Source organism: Plasmodium yoelii, assembly GCF_900002385.2.
Source record: "Plasmodium yoelii strain 17X genome assembly, chromosome: 11".
Lineage (NCBI taxonomy): Eukaryota > Apicomplexa > Aconoidasida > Haemosporida > Plasmodiidae > Plasmodium > Plasmodium yoelii.
In genome coordinates, this window is record NC_036183.2 from 1,381,949 (window position 1) to 1,400,695 (window position 18,747).

General features: G+C 19.8%; 4 protein-coding genes across 4 annotated transcripts; 3 read left to right on the top strand and 1 right to left on the bottom strand.

The window, feature by feature from the left end:
* Nucleotides 1–6,024: 6,024 nt before the first annotated feature.
* PY17X_1133600 (splicing factor 3B subunit 5, putative) lies at nt 6,025–6,757 on the top strand (the record flags this gene model as incomplete). The annotated part of the gene is made up of 4 exons (XM_022956565.1): nt 6,025–6,116; nt 6,306–6,365; nt 6,510–6,573; nt 6,716–6,757. 4 exons carry the CDS (start codon nt 6,025–6,027, stop codon nt 6,755–6,757), a joined length of 258 nt encoding a protein of 85 aa, XP_022812449.1.
* Nucleotides 6,758–7,598: 841 nt separating this feature from the next.
* On the top strand, nt 7,599–8,792 carry PY17X_1133700 (RWD domain-containing protein, putative; the record flags this gene model as incomplete). The annotated part of the gene is made up of 1 exon (XM_022956566.1): nt 7,599–8,792. The coding sequence occupies one exon, from the start codon at nt 7,599–7,601 to the stop codon at nt 8,790–8,792; it is 1,194 nt and encodes a 397-aa protein (XP_022812450.1).
* A 1,107-nt stretch (nt 8,793–9,899) lies between these two features.
* Nucleotides 9,900–13,823, top strand: PY17X_1133800 (conserved Plasmodium protein, unknown function; the record flags this gene model as incomplete). The annotated part of the gene is made up of 1 exon (XM_022956567.2): nt 9,900–13,823. The coding sequence occupies one exon, from the start codon at nt 9,900–9,902 to the stop codon at nt 13,821–13,823; it is 3,924 nt and encodes a 1,307-aa protein (XP_022812451.2).
* Nucleotides 13,824–14,657: 834 nt separating this feature from the next.
* Nucleotides 14,658–17,510, bottom strand: PY17X_1133900 (conserved Plasmodium protein, unknown function; the record flags this gene model as incomplete). Its single annotated transcript, XM_022956568.1, has 1 exon — nt 14,658–17,510. One exon carries the CDS (start codon nt 17,508–17,510, stop codon nt 14,658–14,660), a length of 2,853 nt encoding a protein of 950 aa, XP_022812452.1.
* Nucleotides 17,511–18,747: the final 1,237 nt, after the last annotated feature.

The window sequence follows — 18,747 nt, forward strand, 5'->3', positions numbered from 1 at the left end:
ATATGCCTTTTTAATTAATTATATTCTTTTGATTTGGTGTTATACGAATTCGATATATTTTCTTGAACTAACAATTTTATTTATTCTTTTTCTTAAAAATTTAGAATGATAAAAAAGTACAAAATCATAGCTTTTCGTATTTTATGTCTATAATTAAATATATTATTACATATTATTGCATATTATTACATATTATTACATATTATTACATATTATTGCATATTATTGCATATTATTGCATATTATTACATATTATTATATATTATTATATATTATTTTTTTTAATTCTCTGTATTATTATTCTCTCTTTAAATTGGTTAAACCTTGATTATTCAAACGCTTTTAAATTTATATTTTTTTGTTTTTTTTTTTTTTTACTATTTTATATTTCCCTTTAATTAGTATATTGCCTAAAATAAGTGCACATATAAATAGTAACACTATAATTTGACAGTCCAATATATTTGTTAAATAATAAATAAGCATAGAAAATATTCTCAGCTATCAATATATATTACTGTTATAATTCGGAAAGAAAATAACCACCATATCCTTATTTTTTATTTTTATATATAATTAACAATAGTAGTATATAACTGTGTGATATAAGCATCTATTATATATTCTCAATCTACTTGGCAATTCAGAATATGTATCCATGTATCTAATATGCACAAATTTTACATAATACATTTACAATATGTATACATATGTAAGTAGGCAGATCGTATTAAAAAAATTTAATTTTGTTCGTGAACACACATGTAAGAATAAATACACAAATTACTAAAATATATTTAATTAAATTATAGATATATTTTAAAATATAATGCAATAAAATTTATGTATAACAATCTAAACATTTACCAGGTATGTCTACAAACAAATTACAAAATATATGGATATATACATATGACTACTTAAATTTTATTTAACTAAAATAATACAGAAAAATTAAATACACAATTTTGTAACTATAAATAATGAAGAAAATATAATATAAATTATTTTCTACAATTTATTTGACTCTATAAATATCTATGTAGGTGTTATAAGACCATATATATCGTTACATGCATAATAAGGAATGAATAAACATATGTATGCATATATATATGTATTGTAAACAATATGCACATATACATAGATATTATTATTTATGTATTTTGTATAATATATAGGAGGCAAAGGTTGCACATTTTCTAATTTCACACATGTGTGTATATTTTTTTTTTTTGATTTTTTAAATATGTTCGAAAAAACAATAAATATAATTTTATAATTATTATATTGTATATTTTTTTCGATATTATTAATTTTTATTTGTATACACCCTTTACTCCTATTTCAAAATTGATTATGCATTAAAAAGCAAATAAAAAATAGTAGCATATTTATTGTCCATTTCCTTTATGTAGATATAGAAATAAACTTAATTAAAAAATATGTAACTTGTATTTTTTTTTTTTTTTGTCAAATAATTATACAAACATATTTTCTTACTCCAAATAAAAATAGAATCCTTAATATACGTCTCTGCATACAATACCTAGAACATTTATTATAAATTTAATAAATTGTATTATATCAAAATGAAATGCATATAAATATAAGGCCATTACACATGCGTCATGAATACAAATAAAAAAAAAAAAAAAAAAAAAAAAATTATATGCACAAAATGGCTAGTTTTTTTCTCCGTATTAAATTATATTAACATAAAAAATGAAAATACAAAATAATAGGAATATATACATAAAAAAATACAGGACATACCACAAATTATTTATATCCAAAAAAAAAAAGAAAAAAAAGCATTCTATAATATTATACAAATATATAATTTTTATGAAATATATTTGTGTGTTTAGAACAAATCTAAAAATAAAAAAACAAAAATATAACAAAGGTGTCGAGTTAAAAATAACGAATATATAACTTACGCTTTCTCTTTTTTTTTTTTTTTTTGCACTATAAATATTTTTCTAACAATTTTTTTGTATTATATATACACAAATGAATACCTGTATGCATGTACATAAAATATGAATAAATAAGCAGAAATATAACAATATAACAATATATATATATATATAATAATTCATCGCCTTACATTCTTGATAAGACTTTTTTTTACCTCTTCAAATTTGTATAAAGATATTTTACAATATTTATTTTATTATACAGTATATATGGTTACATAATTTTTTATTTTTGTTCCTTAAAAAATTTGTTAATTTAGTGAGAACAAATAAGACATATTATTTACATTCTATAATGTATAAAAAAATATGTCCTATTTTATCGTTTCTCAAAAATTATAATATTTTTTTTAATAAATTGAAGATATATTATTAATAGAGGAAAAAAAAAAGAGTGAGGCTGGTTATTATGATATTTTATATATCTGTATAATTGCGTATCACATAGATATATATGTAGTGTGTTTATATATATACTTAAAATGTATATAATTTTAAACACGCAAATATGAATTAAAATATAATTACTGGTTCTATTGTTTTAATAACAAAATGCATTCACACATTTATAATATATATTAATATGTATATATGTGTGTGTATGTATTTAAGATATATGTACATATATATATATATAATATATTATGTATATAAATATACACATATTATATAATGTAGTTTTATTCCATGCTCTCTTGGGAATTTTAAAATTCAGATTATAAAACTTGAAATTTAAGAGAACATTTTTTTTTAGCTAATTTTTGTACTATTTTTGCTTAGCTTATTTTTGTACTATTTTTGTACTTTTTTTGCTTAGCTTATTTTTGTACTTTTTTTTTTTTTTTCTTATAATGGGATTCTATGATAAGAAAGGGGATTTATTTTATTATAAAATAAATCCTTAAAGTACTAAAATCAATAAAATATATTTATTATTTTAGCTAATATATATATAATATATATATTGTTCTTATGTTTTCCTTTCTTTTTTTATATCCCCATTTTATTTATATATTAATAATATAGTTTTCATTTCATTATTATATGTCAACATCAATAAGGCCAAAGGAAAGTTTTTTTTTTTTTTTTTTTTTTGTTATATTAATTTTTTTTTTTTACAATTTTTTTTTATATTCTTGTAAATTGTTTATTTTTTTTTTTTTTTTTCTCACTTCTTTAATTATTAAAATTAAAGGGGAAATAACTCATAAGCAGTATGAACAGAATGGATGAGATAAATAAAAACCATTCATTATTATCATACAAAAAATAAAAAAATAAAAAATATATATATATATATATATTATATAATTAATTGATTTAAAAATAAAATGTGAAAAATAAAAAACGACTTATTTTATAATAATATATATGTATACATTAATTTATTTTATTTAATATGAATAAAAAAAATTATTTTTTTATTTTTAAAAATATACACGTTTATAAAATAAGCACGATAATATAATAACAAATTTTATATATATTTTATGTTTTTTTTTTTTTTTTTTTTTTTTTTTTATTTTAATATGATAATATATATCAAATATATAATTTTATTATACATCCGTTATTTGATATTTATATAAATAAGTGTACTGTTTAAACATTATGTATAACAAAATAATTTTAATAGAATTTAATATTATAGAGAATTTTATTTTTGTAACATTGTAAATAAAAAATAATTATGCATAATTTTTAGAACAAAAAAAGTTTACCTTAATTGCGATTTTTTTTTCTTTATTTAAAATACTGTATATAATAACATTAATTTGGAATAATTTCCTTTTATTTTATAAATTAAATTTTATGCTTTTCTTTTACAATATTTTATAAAAACATAAATTTATATTATAATTGTTAAAAGGGCTATTTCATTATAAGTTGACCACCCTATATCTCTAAGGCTTTGCCAACATGGGTATTATAAGCATGTAATAAAGCATGTATAGCACAATAATACATTTTTATGACGTTTAAAAAACGTGTATATCACAATAGTACATTTTTATGACGTTTAAATTTATCCTTTTGGATAACATGTATGAGTTGCGATAAAAAATATAAAAAAAAAATTATATTATTAATGTGCAAATTTAATAAAATTATAAAAAAAATAAAGCATTAATCATACCATGAATTACTAAATTTAATATTATAATTAATTATGTATTTTTTTTTTTTCGATATTTTGGCACATTTTAAAATATATGGTATTTATTATATTTGATAATGCTATATTGTATATATGCTGATAATATAATAATCTTTCACACAATTTTATATCCTTAAAAATTGTTAAGCAAAAATATTATTCACATTGATATGTATGGATGTATGGATGGATGTATATAATATTGGTGGGAGGGAATATTAATTTTTTTGAGTATTAATAAACAGACGAACATAATAACATAATTTTAAGTATAATATCTTAAATTTTATAAGAATTATGAAATATGTAAAAATTAATAAAAAAAGGAAAATATATTGTCTTATATGAAATGTTATTCTCTTCATTTAGTCATATATATCACTCTCATGTAATTATACACAAATAAGTTTTATTTATTTTATTAGTGTTATTATGTAACATTAGTTGTTAAACTACATGTTTTTTAAAAGGGTTTGTGCAAACATATGGAAAATACCTTAAATATTAAAAAAAGAAAAATTAAGACATAATAAAGCATTAATTTGTAACTACATACAGCCTTTAACACTGTATAGAATGTGTATGTATATAACTCTTTTAAAATGTGTATAAAGTAATTGACCATATTAAATATAAACGCATTTTAACGAATATCACAATTATAGCTATTAATATAATGTGAGAAATAAACCTCGGGTAATTTTAGTTATAAGCGAATTTTATGAGAGATATAATATGTCGACTATTTGATAAGTTCAAAAAATAAGTTTTAAGAGGTACATCATACTATTTTTGATATCATAATAAAATTAATAAATTGTATTAATATCGTTTATTTTGAAATATGAGACAGTATTTATTGACATTTGTTTTGATAGAATATAAAATGATAACTAATAATATATATACGTTGAAAATATGTAATGAGAGAATTAGTAATACATATAATTACAAAATTGAAAAATAATATATACAACTTTGTATCTTATAAATATACCACAAAAATTATGATACATATTCGTATCAAATAAGGCCATTTTTTGGTTGTTATATTATTGCATAATAAAAATTTTATTTAATTCATGTATGCTTGAATTTTTTTTTAATTTACATTTTTTTGAGATTAAGTTTTATAAAATAAAAAATATATATGTTTATAAGATATTTTTTAAAAGATTATAAGTGTATATATATATATATATATACATTTAAATAATCTTACTATATTTTAGTATAGTATTTTATCTGTATTTTTAATTTTTTTTTTTTTTTTTATCACATTTTACTATATGCGTAATAGTAAAATAATCCAACAAATTATGATATATTATTTTTCAATTAAATATCGTAAAAAATATATATTTCTCTATAATTATATATTTGTTTTTTTTTCATTTAAATTTCTTTAAGAAAAAATAAGAAAAAATAAAAAAAAAAAGTCATACTATTATCCAAATTTCAATATGAACTGCTAATTATATAAATATATATCATGTGGAAGTAGCATAAATATATAGAGAATTTTACGAAGAAAATTCAATTTTCGAATAACCAAAATATAGTTATTTAGTTATAATTAAAAAAACTGCAATTGTTTTTTAATAATGTTTAAACATCGATAAATTAACATAAATTAATTAAAACCTAATAAAAATAAGTTACCAAATATTTTTCATTATATACATATATGTATTATAAGCTACCTTAGTTCATCATATATCAGAAATATTACCAGACAATACAAATTTTACAAAAAGGGAATATATTTTTTTGTAAAAAGAGAATATAATTTTTTGTAAAAAGGGAATATAATTTTTTTGTAAAAAGGGAATATAATTTTTTTGTAAAAAGGGACTATAATTTTTTTGTAAAAAGACGGAAAAAATGTCTACATTTGATAGATTTAATATTCATGCCCAATTGGAACATTTGCAAAGCAAATATCAAGGATCTGGACACGCAGACACAACTAGATGGTATGCATAATATATATATATATATATATATATATATATATATATATATATATATGTATATATATATACTTAACGAAAAATTATACATACTTATGAAATTTTATTCTTTTCGTTCGAAATAAATAGCAAGTGTGCCCACATACGTTTTCATATATTTCAATCTCTTTATATTTTTTTTGTAAATTTTAGGGAATGGTTAACAAACATTCACAGGGATACATTAGCATCTCATGTTGGTCATTATTCAAGGTATTTTAAAATTCCAAGAAAAAATGTGTAGAAAAATGTATAGAAAAATGTATAGAAAAATGTATAGAAAAATGTATGATAGATATGTACATATTCATTTACAAATATACTTATATTACCACATTCTTAAAATATAATTTATAGGCTAGCTTATTTTGCTATTGCCGAAAACGAGCCTATTGCTAAGATACGTTATCGTTGTCTCCAAGTAAAAACTATATAATGTTATATGTGCATATATAAATTTGATCTATAATATCTTATGTTATTATTGGACTTATTTTTAGTATGTATATTTTTGTTTTTGTTCCACATTTTTTCATTTCGTTTAATTTTTATAATTTTGCCAGAATATGTCACTCCCTATAACCCCACGCCCCCCAAAAAACTAAGTCACGATTTTTTTTTTGTTCACTTATATTGCGTTTTACAATTTATATATACACATGTACATATGCATGATCAGCATTTTTCGTTTTAATATTTATTCTAAATTTATATTTTTTTATTTTTTTTTTTTTATTTTTAAATTATTTTATTGTATTACATTATACTTTGTTTTAAAATTTTGGTTAATCTAAACATGCCAATATCAATTAAAAAAAATGTTGCATGAGAAAAATATCTTTAATATAAATTTATCAGGATATTATAAATATATCTCTTTAATTTTATATTAAAATGGAAATAAAATGTATATTATATAATATATTCACACACACATGATATTATTAATACCAATTAGAGAAATAAAAACTTAAAGAGGCAACATCAGAATAGCAACTATAATTATTCTAATAATATACCCCTGATAATTACATAATTGTATTATCTCTTATTCTTTATTTTAATAATTTGATTAAAATCAATTTATTAATATCTATATATTATTTTGGCTAGTTTCCATTTATATATTTTATACGTGTATTGTTTTTACATTAACATAAAATAATAGCCAATTCAAATAGGTAATAATATTCTTGCAATATTTTTATTAAGCTATAATTTTTTAATTAAAAAAAAAAAAAATAATAATAATTGATAAAAAATTATGACTGTTCATGCAATTTTGGCGATTTAAATATTTTTTTATTCATATCGTATGATTATCATTAATACGGATATAAGTCGTTATATCACGTTTTATTTATTTGTTTATTCGTTTATTCATTTATTCATTTATTAATATTGTGTTTTTTTTCCTTCATCTCATATGTTACCCTTAAAAATACTATGTTTCGCGATAATAATAAAAAAAAATGTATAAAATTTAAAGAAGAAAAAAAATATAATAATAACAAGCCAAAGGAACCAAAGGAAAATAGCAACATTGAGAAATTAAATACAAATTTGATAAAAAATAATGAAAACAAGACTAATTGTTCTGAACTTAATACTAAGGGTATAGATAAAGAAATATTACTTAAATGTGAAGAGTTACAAAAACAAGAACTTGAAGCATTAAAATTAATATATGTAGGAGACAGAGAATTAATTATAAAAAATGAACAAAATAAAGAACGTGATACAATAATATGTATGGAATTAAATGATGAAAATGATCATTGCAATAATATTATAAATATAACAATTGAATTACCTAAAGATTATCCACTAAAATCTTTTATTATAATAAATATAAATGTTAAAAATTTTACTGCTGATATGAATAATTATATTAATCAAGAAATATACAAAGATATACAAAATTATTTACAACAAGAATGTATAATATTGAATGTTATATATAAAATAAATGAGTTAGTTGAAAAATTAAAAAATAATAAAAATACTTTACCAGAAAATAATAATAATTCCTTTGCTTATTCATCTTCTGACGACGATAAAATAAATGAAGACTATTTAAATAATAATAATATAGACACACAAAATTCAAATTCAGACATAACAAATAGCCAAAATAATTCATTTTTATATTATAATAAAATGAGTTTTGGAAAAAGAATATTAGCTAGACGCTTATGTTATTCTCATCATATTTTAAGTCAAGTAAAAAGAGCATGTATAATTAAATGGGCTAGAGAATTAAAAATTGGAGGATATTCAAAAATAGGTTATCCAGGAATTATTATTTGTGAAGGTCCTAAAGAAGAAGTAGACTTTTATGTTAATAGTTTAAATAAATTAAGATGGAAACATTTTGATTGTAGAGGAATGGAAGATATTGTATTAAATGAATATGAACACTTAGATGATATGCGAGTTCTTCCTAAAAATATGAATGAACTAGATCAAAAATCTATGAGCACATTATCTAATATTTGTTCTGAATGTGGATTAAGGGATTTATTTTTGACTAGTATGAAAATTTATGGTTCACGTAATAATGAACTATCTAATGAACAAAAAACAGTAACAGAAAAAGATAAAAGTGATAATAATAAAAAAAAAAAAAAAAAAAAATAATTATCCTAAAAATTTGTGACTCTTTAATTTCTTTTTCCTTTTTCAGATATACACTCCGTTTATATTTGTACATTTTTTTGTCTATAAAAAATTTATACTAATAATTAAAATACACATTCCTTTATTTTGATGAAATAAATAATATAATTTTATATTTTTTTTAATTGATTTTTTTTTAAACAAGCATAATGCATTTCATTTGCTTGGTCATAATTTTTTTATTATGCTTCTATAAAGCCAACTTGCTATTATCAAAAAAATTATAAAATATGTTAAAATTAACAGATATTTTTATAAACACATTTTTATCAGCATACATGCATTATCATCTTAAATATTAAATTTAGCTATATTTTTTGGAACAAAGATAAAAAAAAATATAAAAAATATACACACATATAAATTAAAATTATGCACGAAATATAATCGATATATTTTCGTTGAAATGAAGAAAAAACATCATTATACATATTTGAATGTGTATGCTCATTTATATATATATATATGCATATTATTGTTCATATATTTTTTATTATAGTTTTTTTTGTAATGTATATTCTCAAATAGAATAGTGCATATTTTATGGGGCTAAAAATGTGCATACACGTTTGTAAATAATTTTAATATTTTTCGAGTAAGCCCATTGTTGTGATACGATTTATTTTTGGTAAGATTGTTGCTTTTGTCTTTTTTTGTTTTAATCTTTTATTCTATGGAAAGAAAATTGCAGATATGTTTATATACATAAATTTATATTTATTGTTTGTATATTTATATTATATTTTTTTTAGTAATTATTTATTTTTAAAGTTGTAAATTTTTTTTGAATGTATATAAAAATAATGCTAACGAAATTGTAAGTCATATATTTTCCGTGGTAATAAAATTTTCATAATTTTATGAATTATTTATAAAATTTAAAACAATTAAATGCATATATTTTTGTTTTTTTTTCGTTCTTATTTTATATATTTTTTAAATTGAGTAGAAAAATAGACAGATATTTTTTTATTTCTGCTATTTTTTTTTTTGTCTTTTTGCTTGTATCCTGATTTTTATTCCTCTCATTTAGGTTCCTTTGTTTTCATTTATCTATCAATTAACAGAATGAATAGTATGCATAAATTATTTCAATTCGAAAATAAAGATGATGATGATATATATATAAACGCATTCTTTAGAAAAAACATTTTTAGAAAATATGAATTTAAATCTAAACATTATGATAAGCCCAAATCGGATGTAATAAAAAATAAAAGTGGTGCGCATTTCAAACGTGTTTCAAATAACTCTTGGTATGATACAAGTGTTTATAATAAGGAAAAAGATATTTATTTATTGTGTAAAGAAATGAAAAATGAAAATAAATCTATTAATATTTTAAGATCAGTAGAAAAAAACGAGGAAATACAACAAGTTGTGAACACTTATGAAAATGCCCAAAATAAAACGAATACAAAAAATGTATATAATTTACAAATTGATAAATATACGGATATACATAATAATGTACTAAAAAATAATCCGTATAATAGTTTATATATGAATAAGAAAGGGAAAAATAATAAATTGTTAAACATAGAAAATAAAATTCACACTGATTTGTTAATAGGCAAGCCAAGTGTGGACAAGCCAAGTGTGGACAAGCCAAGTGTGGACAAGCCAAGTGGGGACAAGCCAAGTGTGGACAAGCTAAATGTGGACAAGCCAAGTGGGGACAAGACAAATTCCAATATTAAAGACTGTAGAGGGGGAGATGAATTAGAAGAAAAAAACAAAAATATAAAAACAGAAAAAAATATTTTAAAACCCAAAAATGTAATAAAAAATAATCTCAGATTGAAAAAAGAAAATATAACAAGAACCAGTAGTGCATATTGTGATGATAATATTGAAAAGGATTATTTCAAAAAGCGTTGGAAATCTAATTTAGTTAATTGCAAGATTTTGAAAGGAAAAGTAATTCAAAAGAAATGGATTGAAAATATTAATTCCGAATTTGATATAAATAATTTGGATGAATTAAAAAACAAATCTATATTTCTTAATAATAATAATAATACAAATAAATTTAAAAACATTAGATGTTTACATTTAAAGGATAAAAAAAATAATTATTTAGATCATTTAATAAATTCTAATTATATATATAATAAAAAACATAAATATTTTAAAAGAGAAAAAATGTTATTTCCTAAAATTGAAAACATGGTCGAGATAGAAAATTATAATTTAGAACAAGGAGGCGAAAGAAAAAAAAACTTAAAAAAAAATAATAAAATTAATCAAGACTTTGAAAATGAATATTATAATAATAAAAAGGAGAGTTCTAATAATTTACTATTCGATATTTCTGTTTCACAAAATTATGAAATAAATTATGATGATATGTCAAAAAAAAAAGAAAAAGACAAGATCGAAAAAAATGATATATCAAAAAAAAAAGAAATATACAATTTAATTGAAAAAATAGAATTAAATGAAATACAAAAAAGTATTAAGACAAAAAATAAATATTATTCTAAACATATGAATTCTAATAAAATTATAAATAGAGAGATTTCTGATGATATTGTCAAAAAAATAAAAGACACACAACTTTGTATTCATGATTATAGCTTTAATAGTAATGATAAAAATATTCAATTTGCAAAAGGAAATATATCAGATAATATATCAATAGATTTTAAAATATATAAACCAATATTAATGAATTATGCAACTCAAATAATAATAGAAATGGGAAATAAAATATTAAAAAATATATATATAAATGAATATCCTCAAACATTTAATGTTATTATACAAAAAATAAATAAAACAAATAATGAACAAATAATTAATAAAATACGAAATAAAATGAATAGTATAAAAGATGAAGATTTAATAAAATTTGTTTATTTAAATAATTATAAAGAAATAGGTTATTCATATATATGTATAAAAAATTTGGTAAAATTTGGAATGGATGGTGGAATGTTTATTTTAGTTTCAAATGAAAAAAAGGAAAGTGTGAATCATAAACATTTTATGCATTCTCAAATTATACCAATTAACAAACAGGAAATAAATATACTTAAACCCAAAATTTTTATGAATTATAAAATTTATTGTCCTAAATTATTTATAGACAATTTACCAATAAATGAAATCATAACATCTAATGAAAAAATAAAATATCTAGAAGACATGATTAGACAATTATATGTTTTTATTCAAAATTCATATTCAATAAAATATACAAAAAATATTGTTAATCCAAAAGAAATAAAAGCAAGAGTTATATATCATAGATCAAAGGGTTCAGAAAAAGATGCAGAAGACATAATTAATAAAAAAAAATATCCAAGTTACAAAATTGAAAATTTAGAAATTAAAAAAAAAAGCAAGCCCAAAAAAATATGTAAAAATTATGATACCATAAATGAAATTAGTCAAATATATGAAAAAAAACAAATACAAAATGATACATATAAATATCTAACTTTTCCACATTCGAATAGTACACAAAATATTGAACAAAACAAAAATTGTAATAAAATAAAAAATACTAATAATGTGTATATCCAAATAGAAACAGAATTAAACGACACATCTGTTAATATAACAAATAAGTCGAATAACAGTACAGATAAAGCTAATTCAAACAGTTTAAACAGTTTAAATGGTACAAGCGATGCAAATAAAGAAAACTGTCTCAATATAGAAGAGACAAAAGAAGACATGAATTTATCAGCCAATGATAAGGATGATAAAAAGAAACCTGAAAATGAAATTTCTAAAACAAACAAAAATATGAAAAATGATAGTGATACAAGAAAAATAAATATACAGAAAGAAATATATTTAGATGAAATTAATGAATCTGTTACAGATAATATATATAATTTGAGTGAAGTAAAAACACAAAAATGTAAAACTAAAAAAGAACAAAAAAATAATATTATTTTATCATCTAAAATAAACGAAATTACTAATGAAAATAAAAATAAAATTAATGAATTATGTAATGTAATAGAAAAATTAAAAATAGAATTAGAATCAAAAAATTTGGAAATAAACAAATTAAAACATTCAAATAATAATATCAACATTTTGTATAAATCGTGTCATAAAAAAATTTATAATCATGAAGAAAAAAAAAAAAAAAAAAAAAAAAAAGTACAAATGTTCAAAAATAATATATTATTGTCTAAATTTAATGGTATATATAATTGTGAAATAACTCATCAAAATTTGGAAAAAAATATTTTGATTAATTCAAGTATAGAAAATAAATGTTATTTTGAGAAAGAAGATGAAGAAATAACCAAAGAACCATACCCAAACGTTAACAATAATATATCTTTTTTCAACTTAAATATGAAGGAAAAAAAAATAAATTATAATGAACAAAAAGAAGAATTACAATCAAACAACCATGACACAGATATGGAAAAACAATGTATAGATGATGTTGTAGATACTAATACTACTTTAAATGAAATAGATGTGGAGGAAGAAGATAATACACTTTCGCATAAAAAAACAAAACAACATTTAGCTAATATTGAAAATAAACTAATAGAGTTTGAAATGTTATTAAAAAATAATGAACTAATCAAAAATGAACTAAATAAGAACGAACTAAATAAGAACGAACTAAATAAGAACGAACTAAATAAGAACGAACTAAATAAGAACGAACTAAATAAGAACGAAGTAAATAAGAACGAAGTAAATAAGAACGAACTAAATAAGAACGAACTAAATGAGAACGAACTAAATGAGAACGAACTAAATAAGAATGAGCCCCTATTGTTAGATGTAAATGATTCTAAAAATAATGAAAATAAAAATTTAGATGAATATGAGGATATAAATTATAATGAAGAAATATATGAACAATCTATTGTAGATAATTTAGATAATGAAAAATGTTTTACTAATAAAATTAAAAAAATAAATAAATATGATAACAACATTAGATTTAATTTCCCTCTAAATTTTGTTAAAAGGGGTTCACATAATTCTAGTCCAGAACCAAATTAAAAATTTACACAATTCGATCTAAAGATAAATTAATAAATGCTTCACCACTGATTGACAAGTTAAAATTTAAGCTTTCAAATGCAATTATAGAGGTTCAGTATATTATAAATATCTAAGACAATTTAGCATCATTTTTTTACTCATTTTTTTAGCTTATAATTTGTTCGAGCCACAATAAGGGAAATAGATATAATAAAAACAAATAAATGTTGATCCCTTTTCATTATATATTATTCAGATTTATCATTACACATATTTATCATTACACAGATGTATCATTACACAGATTTATCACTATTTTTGTTTCTTTACATTTATGTAGATATCAATTTTTTTTTTTTTTTTTTTTTTTAATAATTATGAATACATGTTACTTGTTTCTATCGTTATATGTTTCTAAATTTGTAAAAATATACAAAAATAAAAATTACAAATAAATTATGCAATTTCATATCATACCTTGTTCAAACAAAAATTTATATGAAGTAAAATAATGCAGCATATGAATACACACATTTATATATATGATTAAGATAATTCAAAATAAGTTCAAATATATAACTAAAAAAAAAAGAATTCCATATTTTTATTCCCGATAAATACTATGATTGTTGTATAAAATTGTATAAGGTTAGTAAAAACACAAAAAAAAAAAAATGTAGAAAATTATTATTACTCAATGCATTTTAATTAATTATTATATACTCTTAATCAAAAAAAAGTTTGATTCTAAAATTAATGAATACTAGAAACAGTTAATTTATTTAAAAGTTGGAAAATTATATGTGTGTTTCTATCCATATAGTCTTAGATAAACATAAGGATGTTTTTTTTTTACGATTTTTTTTGCGATTTCCCTTTTTTTTTACTATTTCTCTTTTTGTTATCAAATATAACCTTCTCCTCATTTTTTTCTTCATCTACTTGGCTACTCACATTTTTTTCATCATCTATTTGGCTACTCACATTTTTTTCATCATCTACTTGGCTACTCACATTTTTTTCATCATCTATTTGGCTACTCACATTTTTTTCTTCATCTATTTGGCTACTCACGTTTTTTTTTTCATCTATTTGGCTACTCACGTTTTTTTTTTCATGATTTAGATGATCATTAGAATTATCATTTTCGGATCTATTTTGTTCAGTTTTTTTCATATTATCGATTAGCATTTTTTTCTTTTTATTAAAATCATCTAATAATTGTCCATGTGTTGATTTTTCATTTTTTAAATTTGTATTATTATCGTCGTTGGAAGACGAATCATTATATTGATTATCCGAATCAGATTCATCATCTCTTTTATCCCAACTAGTTTGCATATTCTTGTTATATAGATGTACTTCATTATTGTTTTCAGGGTTTATGGAGGGTTCAGGGTTTATGAAAGAAGTTTGTTCATTTGTATAATTTTGAAAAATATTATGATTGTTAATATTTTCTTTACTATTTCCTGAACAAGCTTTATCAGTCAATATTTCGTCATTATTATTACTATTATTATTGTTATTATTATTATTGTACAGATTAGCCATTTCTTTGGTAAATAATAAATCATTTCGTATTTCACCATTTGAAATGATATTAAAAAAATTTGAAAAAAATGATAAATCTTCTTTATAATAAGAAGAATCTAAATGATTATTCATCAGTTCATAACAAACATTTGTTAGATGTGAAGTGTTACATCTAAAAGTAAAGGACCATCCACTAATACGCAAAAGTTTTCTTTTCTCTCTAATTTGAACATCTATCTCATTATTACTAATTTTGAATTGATCAATGGATGTTTTATCAGATGTCGTTTCTGGTATTGTTTTTTTTTCCTCATTATTTTCTTCATCATTGGGATTTCTTTGTTTATCTTTAGAATCGTTATTAGAATTTTCTGTATTTTTATCGATTCTAATAAGTTTGATCTCTATATCATCGATATGATAAGACCATTGTGGTGACACATCATTTGGAGTAGAAAAAAAATGAATAAATTTATCCCAAGTAATAACAAATATTCCTTCAATATATTTATTAAAAATTCCAGCATTAGTTAGATGTCCTTTAATATTTGAACAAAATAAACAAAGCATCGATCTTATATTATATTCTTTGCTAAAAAAAAATATATTATTATTAATTAAATTTAAGGCATTTTGAAATTTAGGAATATCATCATTTTTTTTATTTTTATCAAATTTAAAAGGATGTATTTGTCTTATCATTTGTTCATTATCATTACTATATTCATCTATATCTGTTATTGTTTTTAAATTATTAAATTGTGATATTTCGATATGTTTTTCTTGTAATATTGAGTCATATAATATATTAATATTATTTATATATATATTTAAGAAACTTTTATATAATAATATATAAGAACATAATATATCTTTTATTGCATTTTTTTTCCATTCATTAAGTTGAAAATATATTTGTATACATTCACATATAATTTCTATATAATTAATTTGAATTTGTATTAGAATTTTTACATTTTTTAAATATTTTCTTTGACATAACCATGAGCATTTTATTTTTTTTGAATTTGAATAACTATTTTCAAAATGTTTCCAACACATTTTACATGTATCTATTTGTTTTAAAAATTCATTTTTTTTTTTTTTTAATTTTGCCATTAAATTATCTTCTTCTTTTATATAACTATCTTTTAATGTGACTAAAAATTTTTGGCATATTTCATTGTCTATTAGATTCCCACTTGCTTTCATATTATTCATAATTTTTGTATAATTTATGAATCCAAATTGAGCCCAATCATTAATAATGGTATGATAATAATTGTAGTTATTTGCATCTACATCTATCACTTTATCTAAAAAAAGAAGCATTTCATTAGGTTTGTTTTTTCTTTCATAAGTAGTTGATACTATATTACCATTAGCCTCGTTTGTCTTTACATGCTCAGTTTGTTCATTTATTTTTTTATCAGTATCAATGCTTATTTTTGAGGAATCATAATTTTTTTTTTTCGAATCACAACTATTATTATTTTCTTTACTGTTTGATTGATGTTTATCTATATTTGTAAAACCATCATGACTTTTCATTGAATCATTTGTTTCATTACTTTGTTTACAATAATTAATGTTATCATTTTCGACATTTATAGTTGAATGACATTGATCACAAAAAGAATCATTACCTGATATGTTCATAAAATTTTTGGACAAATTATTTATTCGATTACTTCCTAATGATGTACCTTTATAATAACTTGTATCGTTTTTTAAAAATTCTTTAAAAAATATATTTAAATTATTTATATTATATTCACCATGTTTTAATGCTTCAGACATTTTATAATTTAGTCCTTCAAGAAAATTCAAAAAGTTGGTAGTATATTTTTCTCGACTTGTATGATATTTTGTCATTTCAATAAAATAATATTTTTTATATACTTCAAAAATTATTTTTTTTTTTTCAGATATATTATTTTCTTCATTTTTATCTCCTAATACATTATCATCAATATCATTAGTTATGTTTTTATTATTTTTCACATTTGTTTTGATATTAGATATTAAATTTTGATCTCCATTGAAAGTTGAACTTAAATATGATATGCTTTTACTTCCTGAAATTAAAAAGTTGGAATAAGTTCCTTGAAGCTCTTTAACCCAACTATTCCTTGATGTTTTTTTTTCATTTGTTTCGGTATTTTGCATATTCAACGGTAAAGTAGTGAAATAAAACAACCTATATATTTATTTAAGCACATATACATAAATTAATAAATGTGTTATATAACTATGTGTAAATATTTTATGATATGAAGAAATAATTATATAATGGCTATATGCATATTTTTATATGTCTCAGTCAAAAAAGAAAATTGAGTATATATATACATCACTATATAAGTTGGAAAAATATAAATTTTATATCAAGCGGCGATTTTATATATTTAACAGCATTGATCGATTAAAGCAACCAAGTTGTGTAATATAAAAAAAAAAAAAAATAAAACAATGACTTAACACAAATACAGTAAAAAATGTTTAACTATGAATCCTATATAACTAAATAATATAGTACAGGAAAATCAAAAAAAAAAAAAAAAAAAAAATCATGCAAACGTACAAACGTACATGTATCATTGCATGCCCGTTTCAAAAACGCGGATATTTTTTATTTCCCCTTGTATGTTTGACTTCTATTTACACATTTATATGTGTTTGAACTTTTAGATAAAATGTGTATTTTCTTAAGTACGATTGGAATTATGTTAAAATGTAATTTTTTTATTATAAATTTTGAAAAATAATTGTGAAATATAAACCTCATAATATCAAACTTGGATAAGCAATAAAATTATATTATACGCATATGTATGTATATCGTTTTGGAAATCTTTCTAGCATTTTCTTTAGAATTTTTTCCTAACAATTTTTAAACAATTTTTAAACAATTTTTAAACAATTTTCAAACATTTTCAAACAATTTCAAACAATTTCAAACAATTTATTAATATTTGTATTTTCCCATTTTTATTGTAGATACTTTAACAAAAGATAAATAAAAAAATAATTATAAATAAACAGAAAAAATAATTTTTTACGATATATATGACCTAAGCAATTGTGACAAAAAAGATAATTTCTGTGAAATATTTTTGCTTTCTTTCCAACATTTAATGTTATGCTAAAATTGTATATTTTTGTTATTAATTTATTTTTATATATTTTAGACTAATACAATAAAAAATGTTGTTAATTTTAAAAATAATACGTATAAAAAAATATGTTTAAAAAGAGAAAATGGGAAACATATAATGTGCAATGTAAATTAATTTTATTTATAGTGCTCTTTTAAAAATTATGATAAAAAAAAGAAGAAAGCTGAGATATTATATATATATATATTTTCACCCACAAACTTATAACTTTGAAAAATATAATTTAA